Source organism: Mya arenaria, chromosome 7, assembly GCF_026914265.1.
Source record: "Mya arenaria isolate MELC-2E11 chromosome 7, ASM2691426v1".
Classification (NCBI taxonomy): domain Eukaryota; kingdom Metazoa; phylum Mollusca; class Bivalvia; order Myida; family Myidae; genus Mya; species Mya arenaria.
The window spans coordinates 34,018,520-34,036,818 of record NC_069128.1 but is presented as its reverse complement, the minus strand read 5'-3'; the positions used below and the strand labels follow the sequence as shown (position 1 = coordinate 34,036,818).

At 34.1% G+C, this 18,299-nt stretch overlaps 2 protein-coding genes across 2 annotated transcripts in view; one reads left to right on the top strand and one right to left on the bottom strand.

Annotated features, from left to right (window-relative positions):
- Positions 1 to 3,480: 3,480 nt before the first annotated feature.
- Positions 3,481 to 18,299, bottom strand: part of LOC128241455 (uncharacterized) — an 85,796-nt gene continuing 70,977 nt past the window's right edge. Inside the window, exons 4-11 of the mRNA XM_052958384.1 lie at positions 9,798 to 9,843; positions 9,258 to 9,340; positions 8,294 to 8,383; positions 7,325 to 7,442; positions 5,994 to 6,062; positions 5,523 to 5,663; positions 4,981 to 5,317; positions 3,481 to 4,542 (exon numbers count right to left, since the gene is read on the bottom strand). Of these exons, the coding sequence (XP_052814344.1) occupies positions 4,478 to 4,542; positions 4,981 to 5,317; positions 5,523 to 5,663; positions 5,994 to 6,062; positions 7,325 to 7,442; positions 8,294 to 8,383; positions 9,258 to 9,334 (897 nt within the window). The 5' untranslated portion in view covers positions 9,335 to 9,340; positions 9,798 to 9,843 and the 3' untranslated portion in view covers positions 3,481 to 4,477. The remainder of the gene's footprint in view (positions 4,543 to 4,980; positions 5,318 to 5,522; positions 5,664 to 5,993; positions 6,063 to 7,324; positions 7,443 to 8,293; positions 8,384 to 9,257; positions 9,341 to 9,797; positions 9,844 to 18,299) is intronic.
- Positions 10,741 to 11,628, top strand: LOC128241086 (uncharacterized). Its single transcript, XM_052958069.1, has one exon. It carries the CDS (start codon positions 10,741 to 10,743, stop codon positions 11,626 to 11,628), a length of 888 nt encoding a protein of 295 aa, XP_052814029.1.

Sequence of the window (18,299 nt, the reverse complement as noted above, 5' to 3'; positions counted from 1 at the left end):
GAAATATAACAAAACAAGCACACATGTATTAAAGGATTTTAAATGACATACAAATTCTGATTGATAGATGCACATATTACATACACCCAAGTGCATAAGATGAATGCAGATTAACTAAGATTATTTTAATTTTGATATTTAACGGATTTTGGCAATGTATTGATTTTAGGACTAAATCTATTATATTTAAAAGCTGCCTGTAAATTTTGTATAACTATTTCCTTTTTGGTTTATGATATTGATTACAAGGCGAGTCAAATGCTTTAATGAAGTACAAAGCAGAGGTGAACTTTCTCTTTTCTGCAGTGTAAAAACATTACAAGCTTAAATCTATTTGTACATCTGTTAGAGAAGATGACATGACTAGGGTGGGCCCTTAAAGTGGTGGGTTTGAAAGGGGACAGAAGGTCAGGGGTCGGGGAAGGGTATGGGAAAGGCAGGATATGGTGGGATGGACAGAGGCGGGACATAAGGCTTGGTCATTTTGTTTCGGGATAAGGTCAGAATACAGGGGCCCCTGATTTTTTTTTAGAAAAAGGCAGACACAGTAAGGGAACAGGACTGGGAATAAGGTCTGAATATCATTGACAGATTGATGTACAAATAGATTTATTTAAATACAAAATGTTGTAAATTAGCCACAAGGTCAATACAAAATCAATTCCTCAAATTACTATTTCACTCTTATACAGCTCCATTTTTGTAATTGCAGTCTCAAATCTAATAATTGTGCTTGAATTGCATTAAAAAAACAAATGCTGTTTAATTAAACACAGACTGGTTTACCAAACTGACCCTACATAACAGCACCTAAACGAGTAATAATATAATTATCTGAATTATACAGATGTAAAACTACAGTACATTTTTTGTAAATTCAAGATTTGATATTGCTTTTGAAAATAATTTTCATCCAAACTGTTTAAGTTGTACTGAAGACACAGTTCTAAATTATCTAAATAAGTTTGAATAAAGATTAAATAAGAGCACCACAGGGAAAAATACAATGCTTGACTGTTCTTTTACATCAAAAAGGGGAAGAACTCTTACACTATTATTTTAGCAAGAGTTACATACCTTGCTATGCATTAGTACAAATACACTCATCATTAAGAATTTCATATATTCACTCAATTGTCTACCACATAAGTCAATCATATTCAACACTTTTATCATCAAAATTTCATATATTCACTCAATTGTCATACCACATAAGTCAATCATATTCAACACGTTTATCATCAAGATTTTCATATATTCACTCAATTGTCTACCACATAAGTCAATCATATTCAACACGTTTATCATCAATAATTTCATATATTCACTCAATTGTCTACCACATAAGTCAATCATATTCAACACTTTTATCATCAAGAATTTCATATATTCACTCAATTGTCATACCACACAGGTCAATCATATTCAATCAGCTGCTTTCTGAAGTCAAATGCTGTACATATGAACATAATGTCATGGAAAATATATCACAAGGATTGAAGCATATTGCATAAGTATAATACAACAAGCAATGGTAAGTAACATTTGTTCCAACCTAAAACATCACTACAAAAGAGATCTAATACTAGATTATTTAACTCGAGAATGAGAAAGCATTTTAATTTGGATCAAAATTAATAATGAGCAGGTTTCCAAACTTTTTAGTTTTAGCATAAGTATAGAACTTTCCTTGAATAACTGACAAATAAATTATATTACTTCTACAATAAGAAAAGAAGGACTCTTTACCAAATAGGACAAACACAGGTTAAAGTTTATTATCAACAGTTGCAATAACAGCAACAACTAAATCAATGGTTTATCATCAACAGTTGCGATAACAGCAACAACTAAATAAATGGTTTATCATCAACAGTTGCGATAACAGCAACAACTAAATTAATGAGAACTATTAATAAGTGTTCAAAATTCTAAATCAGCATTGTCATGCAGTACACAAAATAATGCATACAGTCACAACAGTAATAGCAACAGTAGAACATAAACACTCAATAATGTAAATACCCTACAGCATTTACATGGTTTTAAAATAGTTTACAAACTACATTTATACGCTTTCAGAAGCATCAGCACAAACATTTCGAACACTATTACAGAAAATAACAATAACTGAGGGAAATGTTGCGAATCATTCAAAAACAAAATACGTTGATAATCACCAACAAAAAAAGAGAGCGCACCAAAGTGAACGCCAACACTCGCCTTTTGTTCAGTGTAAAAAAAGGCATAATTCACAACAAATAACCAGAATGATGGCTTTGCTATTCATGTGTGTATTATAGCTCGCCACATGTGTACCAAGTTTCATTTTGATAGCTTGAACATTTGATATGCTTTGACACAATAATGACAACACCAAGGCTATGAGAATAGCTAGACTTGTTTCTTTGAAACAGTCCGGCTGAATTCAAATATGTACATAATTCAAACAAGATTATTTTTTTTTATTTTTTAAGTTTAATTATTTTTTTTTGTATTTTTTATGTAAGTAAAACACAAAAAGGTATAAGTATTTGGTAAAACACAAACGGGTCTAAAATAATGACCATAATTATAATTCAATGCAAAAACAAAAAAAAGTTCCCAATAAAATAATATATATATATAAAACTGCTTTTGAAGTTATTTTGAATATGTTTTTTGTTTGTTTTACCAATTAATTACACCTTTTTGTACAATATAAAACAAATGCTTCAAAATAAATGAAACAAATAAACATACATAATAGGTTGCACAAAAATATTTTTTATTTGGTTTTATTTTTTTTATAAAAGTTACTAGAACGTAACAAAATATTAAAAATCACTATATACATCCTCCAATCATCATCATCATCCTCATCATCATCACCTTTAACACCACTAACTGCAGGTCGTCAGCATACCGAAAAAATAAATAAAACTGCACAAAAGCAGAAAATAACAAATCAAAAGAACGATTGCAACATTCCCCCAAAACAAGTTCACTGAATGCAATCAGTGATAATACAGTATTATATTGAAACGTTCATTCCCAACGAACATCTTATATTGTGTATAATGCTCTCGTAAATGGTTAATAGGCTTGCCTTTCTACTATATACCTTTGTAAACAAAAACAGGTTTCATACATTTATCTTTCTTGATAATTCTGTGGTATTTCAGTTTATGTTATAAATGTTCTGCTCCGAATGTTTCAGTAGAGGTTACCTCTGCTTTAATTGGCAAGTTTATTTAAAGTACATAATACAAAATACTGAAACTATGCCAGTCAATGGAAGCATACAGTTCAGGTTATCAAGAACTAAAAAAGAACAGTTCTGACCATGCTGCCTTAATTTGTAGTTTCTTTAATTTGTTATATGTTAAAGCTTACTTTTTGTAGTAAATTAATAACAAGACTTGAATGCTTAAATAATTTCATATACACATTCAATCTATTTGTACATCTATGTCTGTTAGAGAAGATGGTATGATTTGGGCCGGCCCTTAAGAAAGTGTAGAGTAGAAGGTTGGTTTGACAGTGGACAGGTCAGGGTTCAGGAAAGGATTTGGGGAAAGGCATTTGTTGGATGGGATAATGGTGGGATTGAAAATTGCCAGGCGTAGGCTAGGAGGGGGATTAAGTGGAGTACAGGGGCCCCTGTTTTCAATATCAAGATGGATCGCAGGACAGGGACTAAGGTCAGAATTGAACAGACAGCAATGTACAAATTGATAAATATCAATAAAAGATTCAAATATATCTTAGTTTGTCCAATGCTCGGACAACATAAAAAAAAATGAGTGAAGCCAAGGTCATGTATGAAACTGTTCAAAATCATATACAGCTACTACTTTGGAGCTTCAGTCAAGATCTGCTTTAGGCAATTAAACAAAGTAAAATAATGCATTTGTAGATATATGCAGTCAAGTCTAAAAGCTTGGATAACTACACCAACTAGTTTGAGGACTTTTCAGAAATTTATCTGATTTTAACAGGTGTGAAATAAGTCTAGTAATATGAACATCATACCTTTAAAACATGAAAGAGGCTATGAACATTCTCTTTTTTTTTTTTAAAGAACACTGTTGAAAAAATGGCATCTTTCAAAAGGCAAACCTGTATTTAACCAATAAAAAATGAACACAAACAACTTAAAACAAATCGTCAGTTCTTGTTCGTGGGAATGTCCTTTCTGGTGTTTCTTTCCGACAACATTCACAATCAGGACGTTGTTGACGGTGGCCCATGGAGACCGGCATGACACAAACACAGCTCTAGCCATTGTAGAGCACTGCAGCCTTCGTATTATAGGTAAACTGCAGCCATGTATGTAGCGATGCTGAGCAGGGATTTTGTACAAGGTGAAGAAGAGGTGCGGAGCGATTTGGATCATAGTCGTTAAATACTTTGGATCAGAGAGAGATGTTGTTTGGCTGAGATGCAGAAGAGGGAGTCCGGTCGAGGGGTGGGGGAGGGGCAGGCATTTTTATTCTCATTTCCAAGCCGGTTTTTTCTTTGCCTGCCCCCCATCGTCATCAACACGCTTACGTTTTGTTGCTGAAAATATATAATAACAAAAATTAAGAAAAAGTTGAACACATGTAATAGAGAGATAAAAATTTGTAATAAAAAACAATTACTACTGCAAGTGGATGCCAAAGCTCCTCCATCTTATTTCCAGCGTTCATGTTTTGTTTCATTTCACATAGAATTATAAGGTTGTCAGGCAGGGACCCCACATAATAACGGATTATATCAAGGGGCTGGATAAGATTTTAAGTTGAATTTAATATGATGCAACATTTTGAATAAACCAGGGAATGAAAAGTGCTGTCATTAATTTCCATTCTTACTGTTGTTGTTTTGAGAATATTGATCCACACATTAAATGTACCAGCAAAAACATTCCTTTGAAGAATTAAACAGTTTTAATATCAGACACTCTGACCATACACAACACCTCTACTCGTTTCTTATCATAAGGTATGTACTTACAGACTTTTCCACGACCTCGAGCTGCCCCACCCTCGACCGTCTGCCCACCAGCTGATGATGTGCTGGGGGCAGAAGTCTGCCCACCAGCTGATGGCATGCTGGGGGCAGTGGCAGCAGAGCTGCGGGCAGATGTTGTCTTCCGTGTAGAGCTGCCCACAGTTGCTGCCGTGCTGCGGGCAGAAGTACTGCGTGCAGTTGTTGATGCAGTTGTTGTTGATGTCCTGCACGCAGTTGACGTTGTAGAAGCACTGCCCGCAGCGAAGCCAGGTCTCCTGCGCACAGCTGCAAAAAGGCTCCTGTGCGCACTGGCAGATGCAGGTCCCTTTGGCCTTGGGATCTGAAATAAGAAAAGGTAAGAATAATGTGGCTGTTAACAAAATAGGTTTTAACTTAGGCAGTTATATTCTTCAAATGATGTCTGAAAGGTGATTATTAAATCTTTTGGACAGACATTTTTTCTATTCTATGTAACCTGAAACGACCAAACAGATTATCTATACAGTAATTAATAAATATTATTAAAAGTTGTAAAATTATCTTACCCTGCTCTGTTCTGCCATTTCAGTTGAAGGGGCCGTACAAGTATTGGCCCCTTCTTTAAGAGACCTGACTTCCTCCCTCAATTCTGCAATCTCAGCTCTCATGCGATCCATCTCCACTCTCATAGCTTCCATCGTTTCAAGCTGAAAAAAATATATATAGTTTTACAACCGCATAACAATTATAATAATTTTATGATATTACTTTAACAATCAGTAATTTTTGACTAAACGAGCAGTGCTGGCCTATCCTTTGGCCAAAGTACATAGATCAAGATAAAGTTTTTAGAGTCTTCTGAGGCACTCAGTTGAGATAATGGTCTCAGGGGCTTCCATGTCTAACCTTAACCTGGGTGTGTGGCCGACGCTTAACACTTCGTGGAAAGGAATGCAAGTATAATAGCTCTCATTATATTTGTTATTCTAGTCGAGCTAAAGATGAATCTGTTTAAACATGATGCACAATTTACTCACTTCCTCTCTCTGATTTTTGCATTTGCGCTCCAGTCTCTTTCTGTCCGCTTCTTTCTCCTCCTGCCGCATCTGATGGTACAAACAACAGCAGGGTTTTATAAAATGATAAAACTTGTGTCAAAAAAATGACTGAAAATTTTATAAGCTTACCGAAAATTGAAACAAGAATGAAAATGAATTTAAAAGTGGTGGAACGAAATCAACACTATACAATGTTATTATGTGAGATGATATCATGACAGCTGACCTTGGAAAAATAACTCGGCCAGAATGATATGACCTTATCAACATTATTATATCTTAACAAGAGGCCCAAAAGGGCCTTTGCTCTACTGGCATGGCTCTTGTGGTCATTTTTTATCCAGAGCATGTATGTATGGGTAAAGGGCAACAGATATATAGTTCACATTTTGTGTTTGGGTTACCTGAAAATGTTGCACGTTCAACATCTGAGCCCAGAAAGTATTGTAATCAGATTAGTTGCATGAACTATTTTAATATGTGCCAAGTAAAAGTCATCTATAAAAAAAATATGCTTTCAAAACTGTACTCATGGTAAATATTTCTGTAGTTTTAAATTTTTAAAAAAAAAGGTTGGTCAAAAGGTCAAAGTCAAGGGCATCCTAGGACAACATTGATCAATTTAAACAAACATTCACAAGCAATTGTGCTGAGATGGATGTACAAACACAAACAGATTTTCAAAACTTTACCAATTTAAGTTGACCAAACCTGAGAACCCTGGGCTAGCCAGTAATGACCCCAGGTGCATAACTTCACAACCAATTTTGTTAAGATGAATGTGCAAACTACAGACACTTAGAGCTAAAAAAATGGTCTTTGGGCTTTCAACAAGAACAAGGCAGAGTAATTCACAAAATCAACTGCAGTACCAAAAAGCAAATTGTCTCCCTTAATCCTAGACTTTAATTTACATGTACATGTAAGCTGGGCTAAAAGTAGAATTCTCTCATGCAGACCTGCATGGCTAAAAATAAGTTGACCAAAATGAGCATTTTCAAGGCCCTTAATCTAGGCAAGCATGGGCGGATATAGCTGAACCAAGCTCTAATAAATATCTAAATACTGCAAAAGTTTCATTGAGATACAATCCAAACTGAAGACTGCATCACGTTAACAAGAAATTGATTACAGACGCACGGAGGCACATACAACGTACACATAACCATCGCATACGCTCTTCTGGCCTTTGGCCAGTAGAGCTAAAAATTGTTATAAAAAGATAAAAGTTGAAATCAATCATTCTCAGTAGTTGGCATGTACTTATGAGTTATCATTGACAAAAAAGCCCAGTTAGACTGGACATGTACCTTGTTGTGTTGTGCCACTCTGGTCTTACATGCCGGTCTCCATCTTATCTCTAGGTTTGGTAGTTTCAGGTGGGCCACCGTCTTCATTGTTTCAAATAATAGGGGACGAACCCTAAGCCTGAAATACATTTAAAACAGTTAAATAATATTCTAACACAATACAAATAAGGAGGCATTTAACCTCAACTTTTCTGACCCATATTTCAAAAAACTACTGAATTTTAAGGTCCGAAATATCTTCACCATGTATAAATCTCATTACGGTAAACATTAATTTCAGGCAATTTGTTTGATTTTATATATTTGTGCCAGAAAAATTTCATTTTATGAAGAATAGCAGGTCTTAAATCAAGGTTAATATCATGTACTCACAATTTGTGCAAGTAAAGGGTTAAAATGTTGCAAATATTTCAGTAATAAACTCATTTGCATGTAAAATGCAAAAGCTGGTTGTCTTGTAACTTATGGGAAATAGAGCTATCACAGGAGTGAAACATGGCCCTAAATTCCACCTCCACACAGGAATGTCAACTGATTCTTTAAAATAAGACCACCCCTCAGAGGTTATTGTTTTGTTAAAAATCGACAGATTGTCCACTGAGTGATTCCAATATACACTTTGTTAATCAGGGAGTAAAAGCAGGAGCATAATTCTATTACTTTTACAAACATATTACCTCTGCAACATGTGTATTAAGTTTCATTTTGATGGCTTGAATGGATTTGACTTTAAGTTCAGGCCAAGGTTAATTTTACATGCATAATCACTCCAACTCCACATCATTTAAATCAGCCAATTATCACCTTATTTCAAAACCTCATATATCAGTTTGTGCTCAATATTCAATTTGAGTCCAATGGTTATCAACCACTGACTAAACCAAGTTTGAAGTTGCACCTATCATCTAAAAGTGTCTTCACTAGCAAGAATAAATAGACAGGTATTTTACAATGCAGCTAATTTCTCACCCTGACTGCTTCACATCCTGTAAACTATCCAAAATCTGCTCAAACAGGTCTTCTGAATCTACAACATTCAACCTGTAGTTGTTGCACAATCTGCAATAAAAGAGAACAGTAAATATCTTTTGTGAGAGATCTATTTACAGGTACTTTATATAATACGTCTTTCTACAGCAGAATGTTGGATTTGTTAAATGTACAGATGTATTATGGCATAACACAGTTTGGAAAGATACATGTTACTTTTTATTATAACTACATGGACAGTACTAGTATGTTGTTCTTATAAATTATCTTCAGATCTTATCATGTTTTGGATGACAAATTGCCAAAATCTGGTACAAGGTATGTTGGTCCAGTTTAAATCATTATTTACAAGGTTTGTCAGTTAACACTTTTTGTCAACATGATAATCCACAAAACTAAATTATTTATCGTACATTGAGTCAAGTCACTATTGCGTGTGATCAACAACAACAAAATGATATATTTTTCACAGTTAGCAGACTGTGTTAGAAGGACTTGTTATATCATTCATGCATCTCAAGAGAATGATCTCTTTTGACCAATAAAAGTCTCCCTTTTTACAGAACACTCAAATGGTATCAATCTCTAACACATCCACTATACCTGTGGTAAAATTAGCACGAGCCCACAAGCCTTGCACTAGTGAATTGCATAATTGGTTTGATAAAAAAAATTAGATTACATACTGAATCTTGTTTTAACCATTTGATGCCAAGCACAAGTACACTATTTCTGTCTGCTTTCTTAGATTTTATGAGCAAAACAGATCTGTGTGTTCTGTAGTTTTCTTCAGAGACATCACATGTTGGCATAATTGAAAGTGGGTGCAATATTTTGGGCTTCACTACTTTTTTCCTTTTAACATACCCACCAAAAAGTATGTTCACTGCAACATATAGAAAAAGAAGATAATTGTTGAAGAATCACTAAAAGAATTACGTACTGTATAAAGTCTCTCTCCCGGCAAATAAATGTAAATAGGAAAGTGGGGTTCAGTTCTTCCTCCAATGTGAACCTCATCTCGGGCTGAAAAAAGGACAAACATGAATATGAAAAAGTTAACTAAAAAAATCAGTTCCACCGGATCTTACAAAGTAAAGTCATTTGTTCTGAGACTGCAATATACAACCAAACAATTCTGTTACAATGTAAAGCTGCTGTTTTTGTGGTCTGCTTAAATGTCCATTTTATTCCTAACATGCATAACCACAACAATTCAATTTAGCCACTCTTAGCTCAGCTTTTAACAAAAAACACCAACATGCACCAAGTCATGTAGAGAAACATTTAATGCCGAGAAAAGAACTATTAGAACTATTTTAATTTACTATATCACTCAATTTTGTTGGCATGCAGACTGGTAGTACTTTTGTCAATGCCAAATTGATATAATAAAAGCATAATTAAACACTTCGTTCATTAATTAATTCCATATCATTGAATTCTTAAGCTATACCATATCATACTACCAAATTCAACTTACAATGCCAACCTCAACGGTCTCCCTGGTAACTCTGATCTTGGTTACCCTGAAAATACACAAACAAATATTCCTCTGAAAAATTACTGAAGTTTCAAGTAAATATAATAAGCTACAGTGGCAAGCAATAATATAAATGTATGACCAAATGTTGTGTTTTTTTACCCTTGAAATTAAGCATACACACTGATTTGTAATAAAAGATTACATGTATTATTGTTGTAGTTTCTCAAACTTCAGGGTAGTATGGCCTTAAATGCGCAATAATTCAATCTTGAGCAATGTCATCAGGAAAAAATGCACAACTGAATGAAATATATATGCATTCACTGGAATGACAGCTTATTTGTCAGACATTTATTGCCTTTGAGGCAGTCTTATTAAGGATTATGACCATTCAAAAGTGTGGGGATAGTAGGTAGAGTTTTTAATGATGTTCAAATGATGACTGATATTTGCAGATAAATTTGTATCCTTGAAAGAGCACAGAACAAGTAAATAGGAGTTACATTTAACTTTGTTCACCTATATTCATATATATATATACAATTGTGATCTTGGCCTTTGACTCTATGACCTCAAAATCCATAGGGGTCATATATTATGAAATCACGTGACTGAACTGTGAAGACATGGATTTTACCGTGCTCGAAATAACTTAAAAAACAAGGGAATTATCTGTGTTTAATTGTGGAAACTTTTGGAGTAACATGTTTACGAATGCATTATCTTCATGTCGGGCGAAAATTCAAATCAAAATTCTAAACAAGGTAGCAAAAAACAACGAAAAGCAAAACGGAAAGCCACCTCCCCATTGTGTGAAGAAAGCGGACATTTTGATCATCTTTCATGCACGAGCGCATCGAGTGTACCGCGTTATATACCAGCTCAGGTAAACAATAGTACATTTACACCTGAACTTTATACGTCAAATATGAATTTAAACATGACCTCTCCTATTGGAAACTTCCAACAACCGTTCACCTATGGTATGCAGCAGTCACCAGGGATGTTTCAGCCAGCACCCCCGGCGCCGTCAACTCCGCCAAGTTGGGCTTTACAGATCATGGAAGATATTAAATCCATAAAAACGTCACTTCCAAATATTGAAAAGACAGTTAATACCATCAATCTCAAAATATCTGACATGGATATTAAAATCAACAATCTAGAGTCAAAGGTTACGGAAGTAGAAACGTCATGCAGCTTTATTAGTAATGAGTTTGAAAGACAGAAAACTGAAGTGAACGAGGCAAAAATTGAAATTAGAAAATTGCAACAAACATGTGGTGACTTAAAAAATCAATCGCACGAATTTGAAATCCAAAAAGATCAAATGAACGACAAGCTCTTAGACTTGGAATCAAGATCAATGCGGGATAATTTGATTTTCTACGGAATACAGGAACATGGTCCCGAGGAAAACTGTGACACTCTTGTAAAGGATTTTATAGCCTCTAAACTCGGCATTGAAACAAAAGACTTGTTATTTGACCGCATACATAGATTAGGTTCAAATAAAGCACCAAAGCCCCGACCGATCGTCGGTAAGTTTCACTATTACACCGACAGAGAAAAGATACGACAAAAATCGTACGACGAAGGCGTAAAAAAACAACTGAAAGAGGCCAGGCAGGGGGTCGGTGTTCAGAGACCGCAACAGACCAGGGATGCCAGGAAAGCGTTATTTGATATCATCAAAGCTGAAGAATCAAACGGGAAAACCACAAGGCTTGCTGGAAATAAACTTTACGTAAACGGCAACCTCTTCAAGACATACGTCAACGGGAAAGTATGCGATCCTCCACGTTACAACGCACAGGGCCAGAACTAGGGATGTCAGGAGAGTGATTTAAAGATCCTGTCATGGAATATTAATGGACTTTCAAGAAAATTAGCAGACCCAGACTTTCTTAATATATTATTTAACTACGATGTAATTTTTCTATCTGAAACTTGGTTATCCAATAACAACAAGATTAATTTAAACATTAAAGGATACCAAAGTGAACATTTATATGGTAATAAATCATTTAATACAAGGAAAGGTCGATATAGCGGTGGTATTTCAATTTACTATAAAGACTGTTTAAGGAGTAAAATAAGCATTGTGAAGAAACATCAGTGCGGTATAATATGGGTTAAATTATGCAGTTCATTGTTTAAGTTTGATCATGATGTATACTTCTGTAATACATATATTTTACCGCAAGGTTCCACTGTTTTAAACCAAAATGATATAGATTTTTTCGATATTATTGAATCTGATATTGAAAGTTTTAAATCTCTTGGCAAAATATTTATTTCAGGTGATATGAACTCAAGGACAGCGGATTTATCCGATGTATTAGATTTTGACAGATACATTGATTACGATGACAGCTATATGTCAAATATTGTTGATATTAAACCACGTGTCAATAGGGATCAAGTGATCGATTCGCACGGGCAACGCTTGATCGAGCTTTGTAAATCTACCTCGCTTCTTATTGGTAATGGCCGGTTATACAATGATAACGGCGACTTTACATTTCATTCACTAAATGGCTCGAGCACAGTGGATTATTTGTTATTAGATAAACATGATTTTGAATACATAAGTGACTTTAAGGTATTAGAACCGAATGAATTCTCGGATCATAATGGAATTAAAATACATTTACAACGTTATATTTACCAGCAGCCCGCGACTAATGTAAAAAATACGGAACGATTTATTAAATGGGATGAGTCTAAGATAAATGCTTTCCACGATCTTCTTTTAAATAGAGAAAATGTCGAATCTATGCAAACTCTTACAGAGCGTATTGAAAACTACACTCCAGACGAAAATTTAGATAATATTGTTATACAGTTTACTGATCTCTTGCAAGAAAATGCATTGAATATTTTCGGTAAAACTCGCCGTAATTTTGATAAGAACATAACTAATCATGCAAAAAAGAAAAAATGGTTTAACGAAGAATGTTACAGCGCTAGAAAACAATATACGATTGCAAGAAATGTGTTTTTAAAAAATAAAACAAACGAAAATAGACAACATTTTGTAAACACTAAAGCTAATTATAACCGAGTTAAGCGAAGAGAAAAGAATAAATTTAAAACTAGAGAAAAGAATACACTACGTAACTTAGCAACAAAACAACCAAGACAATTCTGGAAAAAGATCAAACAGCAATATAAAAGCAATAATAGTAATGCCGAAAATCTGAGTGTTGACGACTTATACTCTCATTTTGAGACCTTATTTGGTACTGAATCATATACTAATGCTGACAATGATACCCATATTCCGATTATTAATTATGACGACGAATTGGACATAGATATAAACTACGATGAACTTAAACACGCCGTTTTTTCACAAAATAATAATAAAAGTTCGGGCAATGATAACTTAATCGCAGAAATTTTTAAACATTCTTTCGATCAAACATCTGGATTTCTACTCAAACTGTTTAATACTCTATTTAATAACGGCGAATATCCAAACTCATGGGGACTGGGTATAATTGTACCAATCTTCAAAGGGGGGGACATAGAGGATCCCCAAAACTACAGAGGAATCACTCTGATAAATATTATAGGAAAAATATATTCACAGGTACTATTAAATAGGCTCACAAAATGGTCAAAAGAACATGAAAAAATTATAACGAATCAGTTTGGTTTCCAAAAGGAAAAGTCTACAGTTGATTGTATTTTCATTTTACAGTCCATTATTTCTAAAACACTTAGCTCGAAAAGAAATTGTATTGTGCGTTTTTAGATTATGAAAAATGTTTCGATAAAATAGATAGATTACATCTATGGCAAAAACTACTTAACGAAAATGTGAGTTCAAAAATGGTAAAGGCGCTTCAAGCTATGTATAGCGTTGTCAAATCTTGTGTATGGTATAATTCGAACACATCACGGTATTTTGAATCAAATATCGGTGTTAAACAAGGGGATCCAAGTTCCAGTCTAATGTTTTTATTTTTCGTGAACGACATTATAAATAATATTAACGCTGATATAGCTGGTATTTTTACAGCAAATGAAATCAAGATATTTCTGTTACTCTTTGCAGATGATGCGGTGTTATTCGCTCAAACACCAGAAGCATTGCAGTCTATGTTAAATGACCTGGAACGATATTGCAATGACTGGGGACTAAAAATAAATACCACCAAAACAAAAGTTATGATATTTGAAAATGGACGTCACACAAACTTTGAATTCTTACTCTGTAATACTATACTAGACGTTGTAAAATCCTTCAAATATTTGGGCATCCACTTCTTTAAAAATGGTAATTGGTTTCGAACACAAAAGCGACTAGCACAGCACGCTTCATACGCACTCCATAACTTATTTATCGTTTTCAACCAAATCGAGTTACATTCAATTGATAAATGCAAACTATTTGACAGTCTTGTTTCACCAATTATTAACTATAGTGCAGAGGTATGGGGAAATCACGAATCTAAAAATATAGAAAAATCCATTGTAAGTTTCTCCGAAAAATTTTAAACGTAAAAAAGTCGACCAATTTAGACGGATTATACGGTGAACTTGGGCGCTTCCCTATGATAATAGCTAGGCAATTAATAATGATAAAATATTGGATTAAAATATTAAAATCAAATAATGCGTTATTGGTAAATGCATATACATTTCTCAAGACTGACGCTGATAACAATAACATATATGGAGGCAAAAATTGGGCTAATCAAATTAAAGTAATATTAAACCAAATAGGAATGACAAACATCTGGCAAAATCAATACACTGCTGATATCAGCTTTGAATTAATTAAACAACGCATCGTCGATATATATAAGCAAACTTGGTATGCAAACATTAACAACTCAAGTAGACTATCATCATACGCAAGGTTTAAGCATGACTTTCAGTTTGAAAAATATCTAAACTGCGTTAATGAAAATAAATATAGAATAGCTATTACAAAATTTAGACTTTCGTCACACGACCTAGCCATTGAAACTGGAAGGTATATAAACATTATAAGATCGGAACGTAAATGCTTACACTGTAACATGAATGTCGTAGAAAGTGAGTATCATTTCTTACTCGTATGTCCTAAATACAAACTCCTCCGACAACAATATCTCAAACCTTATTATAACTTGTGGCCTAATCTTAATAAATTTGACAATCTTTTGTCATCAACATCTGTTCACTGTATTAACAACTTAGCGAAGTTTATCTATTTCGCATTTTGCCTTAGAACAAATGCTACAGCAATAACACTTCATTATTGATCATTTATCTGAATGTAAATCTTAACGTATTGAAATATGTAAATTGTTACTATGTCTTTTTGTAACATGACACCTACTTTCTTGAATGTTTGACCTCTCTGTAAATAATCTGTGTCTTCATTGTTCCATATTGTACTTTATTATGTGGCTATAAATGTGCATATGCCGTTTAATGCTGAATAAAGATAGGTTATGTTATGTTATATTAGTGTTTGGAATCAGACAGAAAAATACTATCGATAATCAGTTTATGAAACCTATATATATGATCAATTATTTATCGATTTGATCATGACCCATTCCCAAAGCAAAATATTATATTTTTCCCAATCTTCAGAAAAAAATCCAAATTTTTTTTTTTTTTTTTTTTTTAGGAAGTCTTTTTACCTGTACTGGTTCATTTTCAACATCCTTATAAATTATGTGATGTAAAGTTTGTTTGATAATTGAACTTGGAAATCAATAATTTTCATCACATTCAGAGATCAGTATAAACTATTTACTAACTGTCATGATATATTGCAATAGATATTACACCCCAAGGATTGATATTTTTTGGGTCTTTTAAAGGGTAAATAAACAAATATTAAATCATTTCCTAATCGCAGGAGACTAGACGTTGTTGTTTTTTAACTGTAAAATTTACAAATTTTGGCATTTTCACAACACAATTTCCCAAAATGTCTAAGGTCTTTTTCCCAAAATGGGCAGAAAAAGCCCTGTCATATTTAAGGCATAAAGATACAGTACATGCACCAGTTTTAAGCACCAATGTTCCCTAACAATATTGTGTGTACATTTCTTTGCTAGATTACATTATTTATCCAGAACACAACTATCCTTTAGTGTTTACAAGTTACTATTACATAACATGTGACCACTAGCTCTGTGGTTTAACTTATATAATTTTATTTCATACTGTATACATGTCACTTGTGTAAAATAGACACAAAGAAAGATAAATTTCATGTTTAAACAAGAGGGCCAAGATGGCCCTATATCGCTCACCTCAGTAAAACTTTGTGCTATAGACTTGTTAAAATTAAAGGGCAATAACAGGGATTTGGCTTCTCTGATGTATGAAAATGTAACCTCTATAGTGTTTAACAAGGTATTTCTATATTTGGGCTCCGTGACTTAGTTTTTGACCCCAGATTAACCATATTCAAACTTGATCAGAAATCATGGAAACAACTTTTCTGACAAATTGACAGGATATTTGGGCTGAAAATGTTGTCTTGAGAGTGTTAACAATGTTTTTCCATATTTGGGCTGAAAATGATACCTCAAGAGAATTAATAATGTTTTTCCTTATTTAGGCTCTGTGACCTAGTTTTTGACTCAAGATGACCCATATTCAAACTTGAGCTAGAAATTATCAAAACAACCTTTCTGACAAATTTCCAGGATATTTTGGCTGAAAATGGTACCTTGAGAGTGTTGACTTGGTTTTTCCTTATTTGGGCTCTGTGACCTAGTTTTTGACCCCAGATGACCCATATATGAATTTGAGTTAGAAATCATTGAAACAACATTTCTGACGAATTTCCAGGATATTTGGGCTAAAAATGTTACCTGGAGTGTTAACAAGGTATTTCCGTATTTGGGTCTGTGACCTGAGTTTTTGACCCCAGATGACCCATATTCGAACTTGAGTTAGAAATCATCAAAATAACCTTTCTGACAAATTTACAGGATATTTGGGCTGAAAATGTTACATCGAAAGTGTTAACAGGGTATTATTATATTTGGGCTCTGTGGCCTAGTTTTTGATCCCAGATAACCCATATTCGAACTTGTGCTAGAAATCATCAAACAAACTTTCTGACAAATTTCCAGGATATTTGGGCTGAAAATGTTACTTAGAGAGTGTTAACAAGGTATTTCAATATTTAGGCTCTGTGACCTAGTTTTTGACCCCAGATGACCCATATTCGAACTTGAGCTGGAAATCATCTTAACAACCTTTCTGACAAATTTCCAGGATATTTGGGCTGAAAATGTTACCTCAAGAGTGTTAACAAAGTATTTCCATATTTGGGCTCTGTGACCTAGTTTTTGACACCAGATAACCCATATTCAAACTTGAGCTAGAAAACATCGAAACAACCTTTCTGACAAATTTCCAAGAAAATGGTACTTCTAGAGTGTTAACAAGGTTTTTCCACATCTGGGCTCTGTGACCTAGTTTTTGACTCCAGTTAACCGTATTCAAACTTGAGCTAGAAATCAATAAACAACTTTCTGACAACTTTACACAACATTTGGGCTGAAAATGTTACTTCTAGAGTGTTAACAAGGTTTTTCCATATTGGGGCGCTGTGACCTAGTTTTTGACCCCAGATGACCCATTTTCGTACTCATTCGAGTAATTACTGGGACAAACGTCCTGACCAAGTTTCTTGACAATTCAGGCACAATGTGACCCCAAGAGTATTAACAAACTAAGTGTGTATGGACGACAGACGACGGACAATCATCAATCCTAAAAGCTCACCCTAAGCCTACAGCTAAGGTGAGCTAAAATTCACTTTTAAACCACAAATATGAGAAGTTTAGAACCAATCCATTAAGGTTTCAATTACAAGGACAATTTGTTATGATAAAGGTACTGTACATAGTAACTGACTAGATTAGAAAATGACCAGATAACTTAACAGTTATACTGTAGCATTTCAACTTTAACTACCAAAAACCAGACTCAAAACATATTTTCATGACATATTTTGATTGGTAGCGGTTATGCCTCTTGTTTCGATAGTCGATTGTTCAAATTTCACTAGTGACTCTCTCCGACATAGATAGGCCTTTCTGATCAATTATAATTGATCATCGGCACAACACTATCAAATACTGGTTTCCCCCAATCTAAATGCAAAGTTTGAGGGCCGTGGGTACAGGCATTGTCAAGTTATCAAACAGCCTTTTGCTATCAGGGTCACTGACCTGGACCCTTGACACAATGATCCCTAATATCAATATGGGTCATCTACTGGTCAATGAAATAAGAACATCATTTCAATTTGAATTTGACTTGATTGGTCCATAATGAAACAAGTGGATTTTCTCATCACGTCATAGTAAAGAATCAGCCAAAGATGGCAACAATTCCTCTACATTTACATATGAGAGATACACAAAGGTCCCTGCTGTGCACTGCAGCACTCATCAGTGATCATTTTTCCACCTTTGATAATTTACCAATCTTAGTTATGCTTTCAGACCAAGAATCGAACCT